The sequence below is a fragment of the Lissotriton helveticus genome, chromosome 10, assembly GCF_964261635.1.
Source record: "Lissotriton helveticus chromosome 10, aLisHel1.1, whole genome shotgun sequence".
NCBI classification, from domain to species: domain Eukaryota; kingdom Metazoa; phylum Chordata; class Amphibia; order Caudata; family Salamandridae; genus Lissotriton; species Lissotriton helveticus.
Window position 1 is genome coordinate 1,062,218,436 of NC_136071.1, and position 21,328 is coordinate 1,062,239,763.

General features: G+C 42.1%; 1 protein-coding gene across 1 annotated transcript in view; it reads left to right on the plus strand.

Moving 5' to 3' along the window:
- TSPAN13 (tetraspanin 13) overlaps nt 1-21,328 on the plus strand; it is a 104,529-nt gene that overhangs the window by 58,873 nt on the left and 24,328 nt on the right. Inside the window, exons 2-4 of the mRNA XM_078663776.1 lie at nt 2,181-2,348; nt 6,451-6,531; nt 13,649-13,759. Of these exons, the coding sequence (XP_078519902.1) occupies nt 2,181-2,348; nt 6,451-6,531; nt 13,649-13,759 (360 nt within the window). The remainder of the gene's footprint in view (nt 1-2,180; nt 2,349-6,450; nt 6,532-13,648; nt 13,760-21,328) is intronic.

Here is a 21,328-nt window from a genome sequence, read left to right on the forward strand (position 1 = left end):
CAGCATCAACTCATCGGGGAGCTCGTCAGTAAAATCTGATGCACAAGACCCAACAGGCCTGCAGTCAGCCTAAACGTAAGAAGCCAATCAACACTCTGCATTGTCGCCGCTATGTTTATTTACCATGCATGGCATTTTGACATGCCACATGGTATGCTTGAGGGAGAGGCTGGGCATGACTTGATTAAATGGGAGCAACAATAACTATTTATAACAACAAAGAATAGCGATGGGTCAAAACAATATGGAATGACTAACTGTGCAACTGCCAAACTGTCCTCTTAAACCATGGTCAGTGACCTAACTAAAATTAAGTCAAAAGGGTACTTCATTCATGTTTGAAGAAAATACCCATCAGTACTCGACCTGTACCGCCCTTTTCATCATATGGGTTCCTTCATACCAAGAAGGAAGATAGTCTACAACAGTTGTTTAGAATAGTAGACTGGAATGTAATCCAGTGATGTCTAAACAAACAGTGTGTTTCAGACAGCAGACAGCACAGACAGCACAGAGCACGCTCATCAGCACTGCACTAGGTGCTTAAGTAAAGCTCCTCGTTGAGCACACATGGCACGCATGGGGTAGTCAGGGCACTATAAATGCTTGACTGTATTTCAGTACAGTGATGCGGACCACAACACTGAAATGCATTAGTCTAAAACTTGAAGCGTGGTACTTGGCAGGGCTGCTCAATGCTTGTTGATGCAATGGTGCAGATGCCACAAGACTATTCCTTTCTACTACTGTCTGTGACTTGCAGGTTTTAGGCAGCTGTTTTATGCAATGTCTGTTGGTATTACGGTAGTTGCCTGCAGTCTTTTCTGTGAGACCAATGTGAGCTTAATTTATGATTTCAAAGTCTGTGCACCTACTCGCAGGTTACATTTTAGTCACCCTTTCTAAGGTCACTCTATTCTCTTTTTGTGAATCGGAATTTAGTGTATTAGCACGTTTGTCGAAGACCTCCAATGTATTCGTTTTATAATGGCAACCTTCTTTTCTTCACTCACACACTTTAATTTGACAACAACTAGCCTACAAGGTCTGTAAAGTGTCTGTGTTCTTCTCTGCAGCTGTGGTTCCAGAGGTCAGCTTCCAGCTGGCTGGCTCTTTACCTTTCTATTGAACTATTAGAGACTCTTAAGTGTTTTGCTGTTCACAAGGACGAGTCAGGAAAACTCATTTTCCGAAGTATGTTTAACTATGTAACAAAATAATGGTGGCATCTGGTGTGGTGTCCCATAGTAGTACGGAGATGATACATAATTATTTTTAAGAGTGCCACCCATAAAAGTCCACCACTTGAAGAGTCCGCTCTTGTTGAATGCAATGAGAGTTAAAGAAGTCCTGCAGTTTACCTGGTCCAAAACCCACTTCTTACTGCTCTCTTAGTCATGTCCTAGATCAGCCATCCAATACTTATTATTCATCTTCATCTACAGCCATAGGTCACTGTGGAACCTTTCCCGCAGGGAATTTAATATACATGTTTTGTTTTAGAAAACTTTCTAATGGACTGTTATTTGGGCTTTGCCACTGATTTGTCATTAAAAAATTGTTATTCTATAAGATTGCTCTTAACTTCTTTTGTACATGATGATGGTAGATAACCTATCACAGTTTATACTGTATTAAAATCTTTAGTAAGTTACAATGGTGCTGTTCCAATGTTTCGACCCCCTTCCTCATCACAACCTAGTTTTTGACCTACATGTACACCGTCTTTTCCCCACTACAGTGCCCCCACACACCCAGTCAGAGCACCTTGTGACTCAGATGTTTCCCATTGGGCAACTAGTAGGAGGCATTTTTTTGACACTTTGTACTGTAAATAAATAGTCCTTATATTTCATATGCATAGGGTGGTGGGTTGATATCAGGCAGGTACTCCGATACCAGTTTAGTCTGCTGTACGGATGTTATCTTTTACTACCATGTCTGTATTTTGATTTTTTTTTGCACATTAATTCTTTGTTTGAAGTGTGCATTTTCATTAACGTCAGTGCTAGCTGGATGAGAATGTAATGTGATGCACAAACCGTTCTGGGACTGCTGTGTTTGAACAGAAGTTCTTTTTGTTAATGTCTACTTCTTTACACAAGCATTACCTCATTGAAGTGGTACGTAATTCACATCCGTATGTGACATAATTTTCTCCTCCTCTTTCTCCATTTCAGATGGTCAGCCTGCTGTTGATCGGGATTGCAGCGTGGGGTATTGGTTTTGGCCTCATCTCCAGTTTTCGTGTTGTCGGCGTGGCGGTGGGCGTGGGAATCTTCTTGTTCCTGATTGCCTTAGTTGGATTGATTGGTGCAATCAAACATCATCAAGTCTTGCTGTTCTTTGTATCCTTTCTCTTTAGTAACCCATCACATTGATTTCAATGTACATTTTCGTCCATTATATAAAAATCATAAAAAATACCACTGTTCTACACTGCAAAGTTTTAAAAGGCTAAGATATAAATGTATTGCTGTAGCATTAAGGAGTTGTTCTTGTCTTGGAGAGCTTGGTAATCTCCTAAAATGGTTTATGCGGCCTCTCCACCAGGCAAAAACTGATGGGGGGCAGCAATGTTTGATTTCATTATGAGGGATGATAGAAAAGTTACACCAAGGTTCTATCAAGGCCCACCCTCAAGAAGAGGGAAGCAGTTACATCAGATTGGTTATATTAAAAACGTAATTAACAACAAGCCTTTTTGGCAGGTAAAGGGAAGGCCAGGCTTGGTGTATAGGTTATTAGATTTCCTGAAATGTGACATGTGATGTGTGTTTGTGTGTCATGCGAAGAATGAAGAATACCAAAGCCCTATGCCTAAATGTTCTTTCTAATGAGCTATTCAAGAATATGAACCCCTTAAGTACTGAGGTTTCTCCACCCGCCCTCTTTGTTGAGCCCAATAATTAAAATTCTTGGGTGGTTTGTTCTAAGCCTCTATATATATTTTGCCACAAAAGAAATCCAGGCTAAACTTGTCTCAGTATGCTTTTCTACTTACAATGCCCTGCAAATTTTGAAGTATGGGTGTAAAAACGTAGTTTTCTTATTTATGAAACGTGCAATTCTGGAACTTGCTGCTAGCTGCAAAAGTCCTACTTTGCTGCTTACCACACTTATTCCAATGAAAAAAATACTACAGATGTGTGTGTGGACCTAATGTACCAAGCAGAACCTCGTCTTAATTTGAACCTTATGAAGTCAATCTAATGTTCATGTGATTGCAGTTTTCATCCTTTCGGACCACATGGTAGGTTTATTATCTCTGGAGACCAGGGGGTGCAGCATTGTAGATCTTTTGCCATTGTCTGGAAACACTCACAAATTCTTTCACATGAACATGTGGAAAATGATGTTTTTGACCCATATGTGTAGGGTCCACAAAGGGCATACCTTCCTGGATTCAACTAGTTATTCAGTTTTTAAAAATGGCCAGGGTTACAAGGAATCCCTGGCCCAAATGTGGCAGCCATTCCCCATGAGAAGAGAGGTAATCAGTTGATTATATCATAGTTTTTACATTTGCCAGGTATTTCTGGTTAGTACATAGGCTGAGACCTAAGCAAGCTACACCAGCTTGAATTTCCTTGGGTCTCTAGGTTTCAGAAATGCTCAGGTTTGCTAGGGTTTCCTGTGTGCTGGCTGGTCAACAAAGAGCTTGAATACGGCAGCCATCCCCTGTGTCAAGTGAGAGGGAAATGGGAAATGTTTGGCTGTTGTTTTGACATGTGGGCTGACAGAGAGGAGATAAATATGTCTTTATGCCTCCCCTGGGCTCTAAAATACTCTGATGCCCAGGGGTGGGGCCCAACGCAAGATCAGCTGCTGCCCCAGCTCATTCCTTTACTCACTTTTATTTTCCAATAGTGGACTTCCTGTCAACCTGTGGGGGGCATACTGGTGGTTAATGCCCCGATATTTCCCTGGATGGAGGCAGATACACTTTCTGGGGCACAGGGAATTAGAGGGGCCCTATGCAGGAGATCCTCCCCATGCATTTTTTTTCTAACAATTGTTTTTGTCTTTCTGGAATAGTGAACTTTCTGCTAACCTGGATGGGCGGTTTGGGGCACTTACTCCTACATATGCCCACCCTGCGGGTAGCAGAATGCTCACCAGACGAACAGGGAAAACAAGTGAGGAATGGAATGGCGTGCAGGGCTTGTCCATCTTTTCATACGCTGCCCCACCCACCCAATGCATTATATAGTCTTTCTGGTCCCCCAGGGAGGCAGATTGGAGAGTTTGCTAGATACCACGGATTGATACCCAAAAGGAGTGATGTGGAGCCAATCTAGGTGTTGTGGCTCCCAATAATTTTGGCCAAACAGGAGATACATTAAAACACAATTAACCTATGCATGACCCAGTGAACCATTACGTATTATATTATACACAATAGAATTGGACATTTACATACATTTGGTCGAAAATGACATCAGATTTATTTAGCTTGGGCCTTCTCTGTCATAGTGTTACCTGTGGGCAGCTACCAGTCTGAGTCACACAACAGTCTTCCTTACACAGTCTGTACATGTACATGTGTGCAGATGAAACCTGCTTAAAGCCCTTCCCCGGCTGACACAGTAGCTCAACTTATTTTGAAATGTGGGCACTGGAGGTTACAGCTCGAAGCCATTTCTCATACAGCAGTGGTCCTTAACCTTTTGACTTCTTTGGAACCCTTACTTATCCTCCATTAGAAACCAGGTATTCCAGCCTAAACCGTTTCTATGATTTGAACGTGAAAACATAAACAAAACTACAGACCCAAGTGCACTTCAAACAAATACACATATTATAAAATATTTTTTTAAATTAAAGAAATATTCAAAAATCGAAATTTTAATGAAACGTTTTGGGCTTTTCAAAATTTGGGTTGATTTCTAAAAGACTAGAGTCTAGCATATCACTTTCTCTATTTATTGGTCTTAATGCAACCTCTTTTTTTGGGTCCTTAATAGTGCTTCAGTAGAGGCAGCCAATCATCCATATGTCTGTTTGGTGTAGTTATGCTGCTCCTATGAATCAAGTGAAGGATACCACCAGATCATCAGGGGTTCATGAACCAAAAATTAATAAGCCATAGCGCATTTCACTTGATGAGGCTCCACACAACACAAAAATGCCTTTTTGTGTATATGTACACTACACTTATTGCTTGGTTTGTGCTTTGTAGATGCATCAAACTAGTAGTAGATAGCGTGGCCAAGTGGGAGCAAACAAACATCACATACCAAAGAACATATGTGACCTTTTTCCTAATGTGCAACATTGCACTGTTACGATTAATATGTGGCTCAACATAATCAAAATAATGCTCCCCGTTATGGTCCATGACATCTAACATTCCGCAGTACATGGTGATAATAGCTTACATTCCACACAGCCAGATTAAATATGTACTTTGCTATCATGGTACTCTTCGGCACTCTCTAGCAAAAAACACTGCTAATGTGTGTTCGTACCCATGTGCAAACCAATGCTTGCACAGGCATATCCAGGCCCACTGATGCTCTGACCCACTAACACATCCATACATGTCCATCTGCTGGGCAGTGGGCTTACCTACTGACCTAGAGCAGTCGGCCATTTGACTTCTGTGAACCCCCACTACATCATTACTGGAACCTGGAGACCTCCACTGAGTCATTGTTGGAATTATTGGACTTAGCCTAAGCAATTTAGATGATTTGAACTGCAAAACAACACACAAAAATACAGAAACATTCATTAAAAAAAAGGATAAATGATGAAATATTTTTTTATATTTGTTTGTGAATTAAATAAACTATTCACATTTTAATGGGAGAAGGTTGAAGCTTTTCTTAATTCAATTTAGGCCACCCAACGCCACATACCCATGTACTGCATTGTGTTAGATGGACTTTCACTGCTTCCACGAATCACTCTGAAATGCCAACTTTATTTTTAGCCTCTAGTTTCAAATTCCTTCACATTAACAGAACATATTCTTAAATGTTGCTTCTTTTATCTGCATTTGTTTTCTAAGCAGTTGGGGACCCCCGGTATAGGCATTGTGGACCACGACCCACAGGTTAAGAACCCCTGACCTACAGAATGCCAAAGCCCTGTGACCTTGGCCCTTACTTTAGCAAGTGACTGGACCTCCACTTCGAAGCACCTTGAAAGACCTAGACTCTAGAGAATATCATATCGTAAGAGAAGGCCCTTGGCAAATGCGAATTCCTTCGTATTATTTCAAAGCCCAGACATCAGTTTGACCCATTGTAACCAAAGATCTTGAAGTTGAAGGCTTCTCAATCTACCGTTCGCCTCTAGTCAAACATTCAGATCCATAACCAGATGATTGGTTGTATATTTGCCATTTCGTAGGGCTTTGAGTGAATATTGTTCTTTTGAAGGAAGGAGCTAGGTTTGTATCACTGAAATATGGCTATCAGTCCTTAATCATCCTTCAAACAGTACATGATCATTCTCTTCTTGGTGTTCATCCTTCAGTTCTCTGTTTCATGTGCATGTCTGGCACTTACCAAGGATCAACAGGTAAGGAAAGGTTATTTTAATAATGGAACTTCCTATGTGATAACATTGACTGTCCTTTCAAAAGACTTTGCTTTTCCACTTTTTTCCCAACCTTAGAGGCTAGTAGCTCGCACTTATTAGTAACAATACAGACTACACTCTTCTCAGGACTTGGACTGATCTTGTTTCTTTTGGGTGCTTGCATTCTTTGTTCCTCCTTTCTACCATTCACACCCCCTCTTCTCCAATCAAAATACTCCACAGTGTTCTCTGTTAAAAGCTCAAAAAAAGTCCTCATCTAGTAGAGGAAAAACAATTAGTTGAGTCTTATTGCTGTGTGAAAGGATATGACTTTGAACCTGGATAGCCTCTGAAAACAATATGGTTGTCATGGTATTTCACTCTCCTGAGTCTGCATTAGCTGCTTGCTCCCGCGAAATTGAAGGGCAAAGGATAGTTATTGTCTCCATAAGCTGTATCCGGTTCATTTTTATCCGGATCCTTTAAACTTTCAAGGTCATGTCTTTCTAGAAATGCCACTTTCATGCCTCAGTGACGTAAGTCTTATTTTATGAACTGCTTCTTCATTTAAAAGCTTGATGCCTAACCTGTAAGCCTTTGGTGTTTCTTTTAGTATGTTAGCTTTGAGGCATATTTGTCGACATTCAGTCAGTAGTAGGCATGATACAGCTGAACCATACCTTATGCAAAAATAAGGCATCCGTTGTCACAGAAAACAAACCCCCTTTATAATTACGGAAACTCAATAGCTGCGAAGGAAAGGTTTTCATTCCAGAGGCTTTGGTGTGGTGGATGTTAAGTAGGTACATTTACAGAACCCATGCATTGTCAATAATTACGAAATTAAATGGTTCAGGGTCACAAGAGTGCAATTAGAATCTAAGATCGAAAACCGGGTTAAAATCCTCGTTATTGAGGAACCTTAAAACAGCGCTCTAATTAACGCTGCTCTTCAATTATTTGATGAAATCTTGCAGAAATTACAGAACACTTACATGCCTTTTACTTATGCCCTTACTTCTATTCTACATATCAGTATTCAAATAAGCAAGTTCTTTGTTTCTTTGGATATAAATATGAGAATATTGATAACCAGTATGGCTACTGAAGAACCTTGGGGATTCTGTTGTTGAATCCCTTACAAATGTGCTGAAGGAATACACAAAATGTAAAGCCTAAGTTAGCCTCATCCCTCTCGACTTCCTACTGGAACAATCGAACTCTTTTAATCTGTGCTCAGCTGAATATCGAGTATAAAAATGTTCCTTAATTCACTGGTGTCAAAATATTCACGGTAGACTTCACACTTTAGAGCTTCATATAGGTACCCGCTTGGAACACACAACAGCAGCAGCTGTCCATTGGGGAATTCTGCCTGCATTTTCCAATGTCATTTATGCAAAAGTGTCAAACCCAAATTGTTAAATTGTAAATTGAAGTTAGAATAGAAAAAGGCTCAATTTTCCTGTTTGCTCCATTGCGCACCTTTCAAAAGGTGCACCAGGGTGCAAACAGAGCACCATATCTCACTGAATACGCTGCCTTCATGACAGTTGAGAACGTGCGCGCAAACAAGTGAGATACGGAGCTGCTGCTTTAAGCAGCCTCTTCATGAAACACTGCGTAGAAGGCACCCGCCTGCACTTTCAAGAGAGGAGAGAGATCCCCTTGCAGGCAAGTTGAGTCACTGACTGCACATGCCTGCAGGAGAGTGTCTGTGGGGTCCATGGGACACCCTTATGCCCATCAAGAGGGCAGCCTCAAAGAGGCACACCAACAGTGCACCGCCTTTTTGTGGCACACTATGAGTGTGCCTCATGAGGATATGTTTGTCTCTGCGCCCGTATTGGTAATATGGCGCAAGTGCAGAATCAAAATGATTCCCTCATTTGCCTGGGGCCATGTATAATATACGAATATGACCCTTTACAACGCACACATTACAACACGTGTCATTACAACGCATTTTTTACATCGCAGAATCCATTACAATGCATGTCGTTACAACATACAACGCATGTTGTTACAACCCATAATCCATTACAACGCAATTACTATTCTAACTCCGCTGGGGTGTTACTTTGGGGAATGTGTTGTAATGGATAATGCGATATAATGGCATGTGTTGTAATCGATTTCGCGTTGTAAAACATTTGTTTTAATGACACGCGTTGTAACATGTGCATTGTAAACGATGTTTCCCATAATATATGTATTGCAGAGTGGTCCCTTCTGTGATGCCGAAGTGCCATGGGGGCGCACAATACAGGTGCACACCCCCGTTGCTCCACCGGGCCACTTCCTATGCTGCAACCTCAGAAGTTTGGGTCAAACTCATGTCACTGGTATTGATTTTCTGGCATTCTATAATATTGCACAGATGTCATGCTTTGGCCAGCTTGAAGGTGTCAAGGGAGCACAATATTTGCAACCTTACTGGAATAGTTTTGGTGAATTGCAATACTTGTTTGGTGTCCTTTCTTCCCGTTTGCACTCATATGTTGGACTGTTCATAAAATTGTAAATCTATTTAATAAATATATTGTATGTAATTGTGCAAGTTAAGCGTACATATCACCCCTGCCCCAAAACCTACTTCCAGGTGAAAGGTCAGTTCTTCAGTTTTGTGCACAAACCAAAAACTGAGGAGGTGACTCCAATTTGCAGCGGCAAGTTGTTCCAGGATTTAGGAGTGAGGTAGGGGAAGGCATGATCACCAGATCTGGTTCTGTGTTTGTTGGGGAGAGTTGCAAGAAGGAGTCCAGCCGAGTGGAGGTAGGTGTCTGGTAGGTTTGTGAAAAGAGTTCTGTTGTAATGTTATCCTGTTGCTTCAAAAACAAACCTCTAAAGCCCTCTGCTGTGCCTTCTTGCTGTTTCAAGCCTATCTTAAATATGTGATCTAATACGAAAGATAATCTAGCTAACTTTTCTTATGGCACAGCATTGCTTTAGAACCAGTGTAGTACATAAGCAACCCCATGCTCGATGGATGGAGGCTGAACGTTTCTGCAATAGCTAGACCTGTAGACTGTCAAAGAGTGGAGAAAACGATTGCAAAATTGAAATTATGATGTTTTCTTTGGCGGCTGGTACTGTAGCATTGCTTTGCTGTATTCCTTTCAGTGCAGCTGAGCCATAACATGACAGCAATAACTAATTTTGGTCACAATCTGTGATATGAAAGTGTTCATACAAAATGTAAACTTTTCTCACCATGGGGACTTGGGAAAGCTCTGCTGCAGAATTATATTGCTCAAGTAATAATTCACCATCAGCAGTGGAAGTCTGCAGGAGAATCCCTGCCTTCAACAAGACCACTTCCTGCCCACCAGGTTCACCACTGACCTGATTGGCACAGGCAGGGTACGGTGATTGTGCTGTAGGGAAAACCTCATAGTTTGCAGCCAAGCCTCTGGTGGTAGGCACACAGATTGTATTTTTGCCCACTGTGTTGGCACTAGTTAATGTGATGCATCACTGTTCATAGTGAGAATGCCATGCAGCTTTGTTTCTAAAGTACAACTCCAGCTCATCACTCAAGAACACACTGCATGTTTTCCCCTTATATCTTTTATTCTAATTTCATTTAAAATCAAGCATATGTCAAATTCAAGGGCACGGAAATCAAGCCAGTTCGTTTACCATAGTGAAGGAGTTAGGTCAAAGAATGATTAACAGACAAATGCGGGTTATTTTAAATTCGCTTAATACCAAATGCGCTAACCAATTCTTGAAAAAATAATTTAAACAATCACATTATCTTTACTGGGCAAGAGCAAGAGAGAAGCAGCTATTTGTAAATGGGCATGATCACAGAAAACTTAGACATTTTTCTACTCAAAGTAATTTCCAGTCCTGGATGATTTACTCTTTTTGGGGCTTGGCCAATGAGGTGCACCCTGCTTTTATAGAAAAAATAAGCAAGTCTACATTTGTTTCAGTTAAATTCTGCTGGATTCTTCATCTTTTTTTTTACATGGCATAGTTCCTTCCATAAGCACCATGAAGGGCTAGTGAGGCTGCTGCTTCTGGTTAAATTTTGACAACATGTTGCAAGTGTCATAGTCGCGGTAAATGTTTTAAGGTGAACAGACCTTTTATTCCAAGTAAGCTTTTTTCCAAATTCCAAACACAAAGCAGAGCATCAACCTCTGACTGTTTGTGTTCTATCCTATTTGGTTTAAATTCAGTAGAGATAGAAAAGCACAAAGTGACTTCAGGCAAAGATTAGAGGTTTCTTTTCAGTAGCCGCGGTCTGTGCAGGTGACAGCGGTGGGGCCACGTAAAGGGGGATTTTGAGGGACGATGCAGAGGGAAAATTTAATAAATAATTTTCCCTCTGCATCGTCCCTAGAAATCCCCCCCTTACACGGCCTCACCACTGTTACTTGCACAGACCGCGGCTGCTTTTCAGTCAGAAAAAGGTCAGAAGGCCTTTCAATGTACCTGAAACCGATGTCTTTCAGAAGAGTTGGAACACATCACTCCATTGTGTCATTCCACAGACTGAGTTCATAGTAAACCTCTCAATAAGACAATGCTTGTATTTTGGATGAGGGAAGTAGTTTGACAAAGAGAGCTGCAAATACTAATGTAATTTGCAGGGATGTTATTCTCCCTTAAGCTAATGAGTGTGGTGTACTAAATGGCCTGTTAATTGGTGTACCACCCAGATACTCAACATGATTTATGTTTTGGGGAGGATTCTGAATGATGAGGCTGACACTCATTTTTTACATCACAACAAAAAAAATCACACTGGGTTAAATTTGTCACATTCAACAAGAGTGTAGCAAGAGTCTTTTAAAGAACGAGAGCACTAGCGAGCAAGAAATGCCTGTCTCCCGGTTGTGCCTCTAGCTACCCCATGATCTACCTGCAGCTGAAATTGGCTTGATTGTTATGAATCTGCTAAAATCATCAAGCACTAACGTGTATATCGAATCATAGATACCTCATTTGATTCCTCTCAAATGGTTCTTCTTGTTTAGTGATTCAATTCTTCAATGTCCTGTGTTCATTATAGTTGCAAATATCAGCCAGAAAACAGTAAGGAGCACTGTTGGTCCCAATATTTTCTGGATCTAGACAACTCCAATTCTTTTCATTGGTGAAAGTGTTTACTTTGGCCAACTGATAACTGAATACAGAATCAATACTTCTGACCTAGGCCCAGGCTGTGTTCTGCAGAAGAACTGTGGCAGAAACGCTTTTCAAGGTATTTTGAAATCAAAATCTCCAAAAACTCAATAGATTAAAAATCCAACTCTGGAAAGAACATTACTTTTGAGAAATATTACCTGATGGGGCCCACCTATAATTATTTTTTATCATAGATATCTCTGAGCAGCAGCAACCGCTGGTGAACGTTTCTTTAACCCTCACCAAAATAAGGGGGAGGTACAAATGTGTTCATTTAAAGACCTTCAGTACATTTTCAGCATATGATAGTGCCTTCAACCATATGGCGTATGGTGATCCTATTTTAGCTAATACATTGAAATACAACTGGTTCAAGGAAAGTGGGTCTTTTTTGGACTACTCCTTTTATGAATTCCTGCCTGAAATGATGTTCTCTTTTTGTGCATGTGTAGGTTTCATTCATGAACCCACCTTATTCTGCAAGCAAAGAAAGTTTCTTCGAGGCATGGGTCCTGACATTTCTACTGCTGTAGAAATTACAGAAACATTTACTTGTCTTATAGGTTTGATCGATCAAGCTCCTATTACTGTTTCTTTATTGTTGTGCCCTTTGTCTGGACTTTTTGAAATTTACGTGCATGGTTACTGTCAACTACACTGTGAGCCTTCTCTTTTTGAACACTAACCTTTGCACTTGAAAATACATTTTAAAAGTGTGAGTTTACTCACAGGACCTTCAGTGGTAATATATATTGTAAAAGCAAATACCAGGAGATGATGGACGGAGCGTTGAAACTTTTCAGACACTCACACCCAGTCACAGATTTGGCTTGAATCCATCATCGTTCTTTAGCTCACTTTGCCACCCCAGTTCAGACACAGCTGTACGCAAATCAGTCTTGACCCTGTGCCTCATGGGAAAAGTCCAGCCCGAACTGCCAAGCCATGTCTTTCCTGGACTGGAAACGAGCATCCTGGGACCGGGTTCGGGCTAACAGCCCTCATCAACCAGGTTAGCTTGAATCCAGTGGCAACGTCAGCAAGGGACCCACGTCTGGACATACCCTGCCAACCTAGGGCAAACATAGCAAACACCAGGAGAAGAGGGACGGAGAGCTGAGACTTTTCAGACACTCACCCCAAGTCACAGATCTGGGTTGAATCCATTATCGTTATTTAGCTAACTTCGCCACCCCAGTTCAGACACAGCTAAATGCACATCAGTCTTGACCCTGTGCCTCATGGGAACAATCCAGTCGAACTGCCAAGCCATGTCTTCCTAAGACCAGAAACAAGCATCCTGGGACCGGTTTCGGGCTAACAGCCCTCATCAGCCAGGCTGGCTTGAACCCAGTGGCAAAGTGAGCAAGGAACCCATGTCTGGGCATACCCTGCCAACTTAGGGCAAAGGAAACACCAGGAGAAGATGGACGGAGCGCTGAAACTTTTCAGACACTCACCCCAGACACAGATCTGGGTTGAATCCATCATCGTTTTTTAGCTCACTTCGCCACCCCAGTTCAGACACAGCTATATGCAAATCAGTCTTGAGATATATATTGTTGCCCAGTAGGTATCCTCTTCTTTCCAAGAATATAAGTGCTCTTTAGCGGTAATGTCTGAACATCATGGAATTGCTTTTTGAGTAACTTGCTTTTTGACTGTTCATCCCTGTGATCCTACCTAGTCAAATCTGTTAGGGTGCACTTGAATATTAAGGGTGATGATTTATGTTTTGTATTGCAAATGACTGCATGTACTTGTAGATCAACGATGTACTCCTGTGGTAGACAGTGTTGACGTAGTTTAACAAACTTTCTCAGTAGTGCACCTTTTGAATCAATAAACAAAATTTAGTCAACTTGGCAGCAAATGAAGCCTGTATGTAATTGGTAAAAGTTTCACCGTGTTGTGCCTATAACTCAAAAAATAAATTGTAGGATACTGTTCACGCCTGTATGCTTTTTTTTTTTAGCATAATCTTTTAGAAGTGGGATGGAATCACACAGAAAATGCAAGACAAGATGTGGAGAGAAATCTGAACTGCTGTGGATACATGAGTGTGCCAAATGACACATGCAGTGCTGTAAGTACTCGCTTTCTTGTTTTTAGTTCTACTTTACGTTGGCAAATGGATAATAATAATGGCATGCAAAACTCTTGTGTTGGCAGAACAGGTGCATTTCTTAGAGAAGAGTAAACATCTGCTCTTTAATTGGATTTGTTCACCAAATCTGTTTTGACTTCAGTAAATCATTTGGTAGTTTCCTACATGAGATACAGAAAGTGAACCTCCCCAAAAGTAGCCAGGCAATTAATTTTGAGTGAAGTCTTAAAAAGTGTTTCAGTGATTATGAAACGCGGGGAGCCATTACTGAAGTAGCTTAAGATTGTTAGATGGATGCATGTGGACTAACATAGGCGTCACTAATGGACCTTTTTATGTTGGAAATTATGCTGGATTGTGATACTTTTATTTAATTAAATGATAAATTCACTCACTAATGGGACTTAAAGTATTCTTCATTCTCATAACTGAAATCTGGACATTTTGCTTAACAGTGGAGAAGGCATCCTAGAGTAAAGTAGGTGGTAAAGGTACACAGTGAGAGCAAATAAAAGGTCTGGTTGTTACACATTTTTTATTGATGTGAGAAATCGTATCGCTAGAGTTCACCAGTCTAAAATAGAAGTACTGAAGGGTCGGGGTGCAACAGTGGACAACGATCAAGCTTCAGAAGCAACGATTCCTCTTTATTGTGTAGAAACGTTAACACACATCTAAACATAAGGGCTTAGAGATGAAATTTATGAGTTTGGGCGTTGATGTAACTGCTACATTCAAATATTGTTTGGGGGAGGAAACATCATTTTTGAAATGTAAAATAATTCTAAAGCTATTGAAGAAAAAAAATTAGATGAGATACAAATGCCTTCTAATCCTTGAAGACCAGAACATTATATTGGCTTTGTCGGGTGATAAGGTAAAACATCTAACACTATGAATTTGTAATCTGAGTGTCGGGTGTAGGTTAAGGTTAAGGAGAGAGTATACATTCCTTGTTTTTTTGGTATAATACTTACATTATGTACATATACGTATGATGAATCTAAATTGAATGTATTCATGTAGCCTCTGCTTATCCTTAAAAGTAAACTTACTTAAAACATTCTGTAGTGGTTGGCCTTGGCTGGCTGCAACAAAGGGTGGGACACATAAATATCAGATCTCTTTGAACTCTGGCTTTCTATGATATGAATATCAGTTATTTCAACAACTTTTACATTTGGAGTAATTAAATTGTCATAGGTCCATCGGGAATACCTTTGTATTGCCGTTTCTTACATTAGGAGTGCCTTTACTTTGCAGTTATGCTGGTATATTTTAATTCTAAAAATGTACCTAATACTTTTAATTTAATTTAGTGTTTTTTAAATTATATTAACACTATTTTGAATGTAATGTTATGTTTCAATTGAATCTTTTTTTTATGATTATGTTAATTTACACTACTCATCTCTGAACTCAAAATAGATCCCTAGCTGTTCCTAAATAATACCATCCCTGAACACTAGAACCTCCTTACTATAGCTAAACATTACCCATCTCCCAACCCTAAAAAACCTTTATTAACCTTAAACACTACCAGTCGCCGCCGGCATAACTCGTGGGTGGGGCGGGGCGTCGCGCAGGGAGGGGGGTTGTGTGGGGTGGTTTAATTTAATAATAAAAAAATATTTAACTTACCTTCCCGCTGACTGGATCCCTTGTCGTCTCTGCTTCTGCTCCTGCTCTCCTGCCTCTGGCATCAACAGGAAGCAGGGAGTCAGGCTCCCTCACCTAAGGAGCATTGTGATTGGTGGGGATGCCGCCCAGCCAGGGGCTAATGGCCCGGCCATGTTCTACATGTAGGATGGATTGGAAAAGGGCAGAGTGCGCAAGACTGGTTTGGTCGGCCCCAGATGGTCGACCAAACCACCCAGGCGCACTCAGGAGTGGGCAGACCATTCCTCCCCTGCTCATCCCTGTTCGCAGAGTAGCCCCGCCCACCAGCCCATAATCAAACTCTTCTTCTTTCTTGCAGTGCAAGAAGCAGAAACATAAAATGGTAGGTATTACAATCTTATATTTCTGCTCCTCGCACTGCGAGAAAGCAGTGGGGTGACTCTCCTCTGTCCTAGTGGAGAAGGTGCCCTGAACGCTACCCAACTCTGAACCCTAAAAAAGTCCCTTCTACCCACATAAATACCCAACCATGTGCCCTTACAAATATATATTTTATCTTTGAAGAAAATGTATTCCTAAACCTAAAAAAGTAAAACTATATATTAAATTCAATATTCATACATACTAAAATTAAAATATTTAAAATGTATTGATATTCCTATTTGTGTTTCAGTGTACTTTAAATATGGATTTCCTTAAAATGAAATAGCAACAATTTTAAACCAATTAGAACTTATAATTTCTCTAAATGTAGTTTACAATGAATATAAGAACTAATACAGATTAAATACACCAATGCTTAACTAAAACATATTAAAGTGTGCATATGGATTTATGTATGTTTGTGTGTACTCTAACTAATACATACATATATATATTTATAATGTTAAAGTTTGGTGACATTATACTGAACTGTGCAATTGTAGGTAAATCTGTTTTTCTCCGTATGGCACAAATTATTTATCTGCGTAATGTAAATATTTAAAAAAAAGTGTGCGTGAACCTGTCTAGCAGTATCCTAGGTACAGATTCCCAATCTCATTGCATCCTGGTTCCTGTCATGTGGTAACGGCCAAATTCCACACACCATACTGTTGTATGGCAGGATATTTGAGATATGTTGTCTGTAAAGACATCAACTGCTCTTTTCAGCTAGGTCTTTGCTATGCTATATACTTCTAAGGAAGCTATTGATTGCTTACCTTCCTAATGCTTTCATGTTAGTTTCATGAGTAGAAACCAACACAATTTACACCTGTGTGTGAGTGTGTGTGTGTGTGTGTAGGGGGGGCGAAGGCGTTCCTATTTTCTTTTCATCAAATGTTGTACTCAATACTTCACTGTGTTTGTAAGCTCTGTGGGCAATCCATCATTTTTTCACTTCATGGAATTCCAGATTGACATTAATAGTATACTTTTTCCCCTGAAACCTTTGTTGCAGACAGTAATAACATCACTTTATGTACAGGCTATTGTTCTCCATCCCATGCACCTACAATGTGCATCATGGCTCTCTGGCTAGCACTGTGAAATAGTCTCTAAAATGCCAACATAGATTCTATCTGAGTTTTATGTTCTACATTTTTCAGTATCAGAGGACTCTGAGTTCTATTTAATGTAATAGATAATTATTAGGAAACAACCACTGTTTACTGCCAACTTGTGGTGTCACAGGCTAATGTGTTTGTTTCAGTGGAAACCACATGCTGCTATTCTCTTCTCCTTGCAGCAGAAGATACTGTATTGGCTTGCTCTTTAAATGAGAGATTTTGTCACAGACATATACTGAAAAGTAGTACAGACATTGTCAGTGTAAGGTAACTTATTCCCTGGGTACTTTGTGTACACAATTGATACAGACGCGGCAAAATGGTGTGATTACCTCAGAACCAACACCTTACTTTCGAAATGGATGGTCATTTTGCTGAATTTACTTTTCATCACCTGCTCCTAAGTCTCACAGTGTGCACTACCTAACTGATTAAGTGACCCTCAAACTGCATGAAAAAAATGATACCAATGTTGGGAGCAATGTCAGTGTTGAAATTAGTCACCTCCCCCTGGCGGAACCATGTAGACCTGTGGTGTTGTGTAGGGAGAGAGATGATATTCGTCAGTCCACATTTGCAACCATTTTCAGTTTTTTTCTAACTAGCCAGCAATAAGAAGGTGACCTTATATGTAAGAAAAAAAAGATCAGTCTGCTTGCCTTGTACTAAAAAATATTTCAAACACTTAATACGTCCAATAACTGAGCCTCCTGTTTAGGCAAGATCGGAACTAGGCAGGACCTTCTAAGTGAAGTTGCCCACTCATGGACTTTGACATCCTTAGAGCATAAATTGGGTTTTCTGCTGTTTTATCACATCATTGATTTCCTAGCTACTTGCAAGTTTAAATAACTAAAATGGGCAAAATGCCAGAACACCTTGTGGAGGGTAACAGGGCACACAGGAGCTACTGGGCCCAACCATGTTGGTTGAGGCCTTGTAATACTGATATCCCCAGGCCTGACCTACTATGGATAATGAGCAACTGGGCCAATTACCCCTTTTGCACTCAACTCACTGTAGTAGCTGTGGATGAGCAGACAAAGGCTCCCTCGAGGAAGAAGTTTAGATACAAGTGAGTGAGCACGACTCGTATTTAAAAGTGCACACAGTACTGACAATAAATCAATGTCCAGTCAAATACTTACTTTTGTAAGAAAAATAGTTATTTAATTTCTAACTCTACACATGCAAGATACGAACAACATTCTTAAGCAATAGCACTGTACCCTTGAGGTTAGAGCATTAGTCATTGTCCGACACATACCTGCCCGCCACCTTTCTTATAACGTGGTTGATGTTATTCTCTGTTCACTGGTGGCTACATCCGGGACTGCTTACTAGTAGTCCGTACTCAAGAGTTCCCCCTTGACTACATAGTAATTACTTAAAAGTGCCTATGGTGCTGCAGCCCCATTAGCAGTTACTCCCCTGGGGTTCCCAAAGGCCCAGGTCTATTCTTACCCACTCCAGCACTATGGAAGCCTTCAGCAGTGAAGCAGGTGCATTCTCTGTGAGTGCTCCTAAGTCTTGATACTGTTCGGCAAAGGCGGGCTGCTCACATTACACGCGGCAGCACCCAGCAGGTGCAGACTTTCCTTTGGGCAGCACTGCAGTTTAGTTTCAGTGATCGAAGCTGCTCCGGCTTTGCAAACATGAGGTAATTCACTCTTTCACTAATGGGGGGTAGGGATTCGATCCTCCAGCTTCTGACTGGAGTCCTAGCAAGGGTACAACATCTTCGGTGGTATCCAGGCATTTCTCCAGGAATCCGTCAGGTGCAGAGCAGTGTGTGAGCTTGACCCACTGGTCACAGCAGTAATCCTCCTATATGGGCAATGCCCTGAATTCTTCATCACAGTGGTACCAGCAGGTGCCTGGCAGAGGGAGTTGCTGCGTTACGGTGTGGACGCAGACTCGACGGTGTGATTGCCCTCCCTACGTTAGCCCCTCATGGCATACAGAGTCACTGATATCACAAATATCATGCCAAAGGGGGCCTCTGTTGGACTTATTTGGGCCAGAAGTCTCATGCTTCTGGCCCAAATAAGTTTAAAGTTGGCTACCTGTAGCATACGTCACCAGAGTAGGGTGGTGCAAGCCTGGCACTTCCTACTTGGCGCTCCTTGCACTGCTCTCTCCTGGCATACAGTGGTCACTGGAATGTTTCCGCACATGGGCAATGACCCAATTGGTGCTCAGCTATTCTCCTCACCCCTCGCTCATGGAGTACTCTCTTTAGGATTCCCCCAAATGCTCTCCTCTTCCTCACAGGGCAAACTCGTCTTGGCAAGCAGGCTGGTGCTGTGTTCCAGGCTCAAGGGCTGTTGATCTTGTTTTCCCTGGGTGATGTCCCCTGACCCAGCAGGGAGACTAGAAGGCTTTGGCCCTCAGTCCTGGTCACAGACAGAAGTCTGTCAGAACTTCTCATTCTCACACAGCCTGCTTGGCTGCTTGGCAGATGATAAACTTTGGGGTCGCAACCTTCCCTTTTATGCTCCATTCCCAGACACCAAAATACGATATAGGGCCTGAGTCTTTGAAGTTTCATTTGGTGTTCTACTCCTTTCCTTTTCTTTCCTCATGAAAGGATGTCTGTGAAAGCAGGCAATACTCAGAAGTTGATTGCCACACAATGCAGTTCATGAGAGGGACCAGAGTTAACACCTCCTAGCCCTACTATTAATGATTTCCTTATCAGCCCCATCTCCTTCCTTGAGTTGTATCCAAGCCCCTTCTTTGTGATCTATCACCAAATCAAAGTGCCACCTTTTGTAGCGTAAAGGGAGAGTCCCTTCCTTCAGTGTGTGTCTCATCCAGTTTATAGGAATGCAGCAATACACATCTGTCTGGGGGTATTCCGGTACCCTTCATGTCTTCACTAGACAGGCTTGGGCTTCCCAAAATGTAACACAGGGTCCTCCATGTAATGTACCATTGTAATCAATCAATCAAACAAGCATTTGTTTAGCGTGACTACTCACCCCTAAGAGTCTCAAGGCACTGGAAGTGTGGGGGGGGTGCAGGTTTAGTCCATCAAGGAGGGGGTCTGTCGAAGAGCCAGGTTTTGAGATTTCTAACGAAGATAGGAAGCTATGTTGTCTGTCTGAGGTGGAGCGGAAGGGCGTTCCAGGCATTGGCCGTGAGGAAGGAGAAGGAGCGGCCTGATGATTTGGTTTTTCTGGTGCGGGGAACCACGGCGTGGGAGAACTGGGCTGATTGTAGGGTCCTTTGGGGTGCATGGACTTGGAGTCTGCTGTTCAGGTATGCTGGTCCGGTGTCGTGGAGGGCCTTGTGTGTGTGGGTGAGCATCTTGAAGGGGACTCTAGCCTCAATGTGGAGGCAGTGGAGTGTGCTGGGAGATGTGGCAGTGTCTTGGCAGGTTGAGGACCAGTCTTGCGGCGGCGTCCCGGATGTTCTGTAGCTTGCAGGTGAGGTTTTTGTTTATTCCGGCATAGAGTGCGTTGTCTGCTGATGACCAGGGCGTGAGTGACGGTCTTTTTTTGTGTTCGAGGGGGATCCATTTGAAGGTCTTACATAGGAGGCAGAGGGTGTGGAAGCAGGAGGACGAGACAGAGTTGATCTGGCGGTCCATTTTGAGCTTGGAGTCCAGGATGATTCCCAGGTTGCGTGCGTGGTCCGTAGGAGTGGGCGGGCTTCCGAGGGCGGAGGGCCACCAGGTGTCGATACAGGCATCAGGGTTTGGGCCCATGATGAGTACTTCTGTTTTGTTGGTGTTAAGTCTAGGCAGCTGTATTTCATCCATTTGGCGACAACTTCCATGCCTTCGCAAAAGTTATTTCTGGTGGTGTTGGGTTCGAGGGATAGGGAGAGGATGAGTTGGGGTCGTCTACCTATGACACAATGTTGAGTCCGTAGGTTCTGATGATGGGGGCGAGCTGCGCCATGTAGATGTTGAAGAGCGTAGGACTGAGGGAGGACCACTGGGGGACTCCGCAGGTGGTTGGTGTAGGGTCCGAGAAGAAAGGGGGGAGTCTGACCCGCTGCATTCTGTCGGAGAGGAAGGAGCGGATCCAGTCGAGGGCCTTGTCCTGGATACTTGCTTCGTGGAGTCTGCGTATTAGGGTGTGGTGAGAGACTGTGTCAAACGCCACTGAGAGCTCGAGGAGGACGAGGGCTACTGTTTCTCCTTTGTCCAGTAGGGTGTGGATGTCGTCTGTTGCGGTGAGGAGGGCGATTTCCGTACTGCATTTTTTGCTGAAGTCGAATTCGGAGGAGTCAAGGATGTTGTGGTCTTTTCGATGAATGTGGTGAGTTGGCTGTTGATGGTTTTCTCAATGACTTTCACTGGGAACGGGAGCAGGGAGATGGGTCTGTAGTTTTTGAGGTCTGTGGGGTCCGCTGAGGGTTTCTTCAG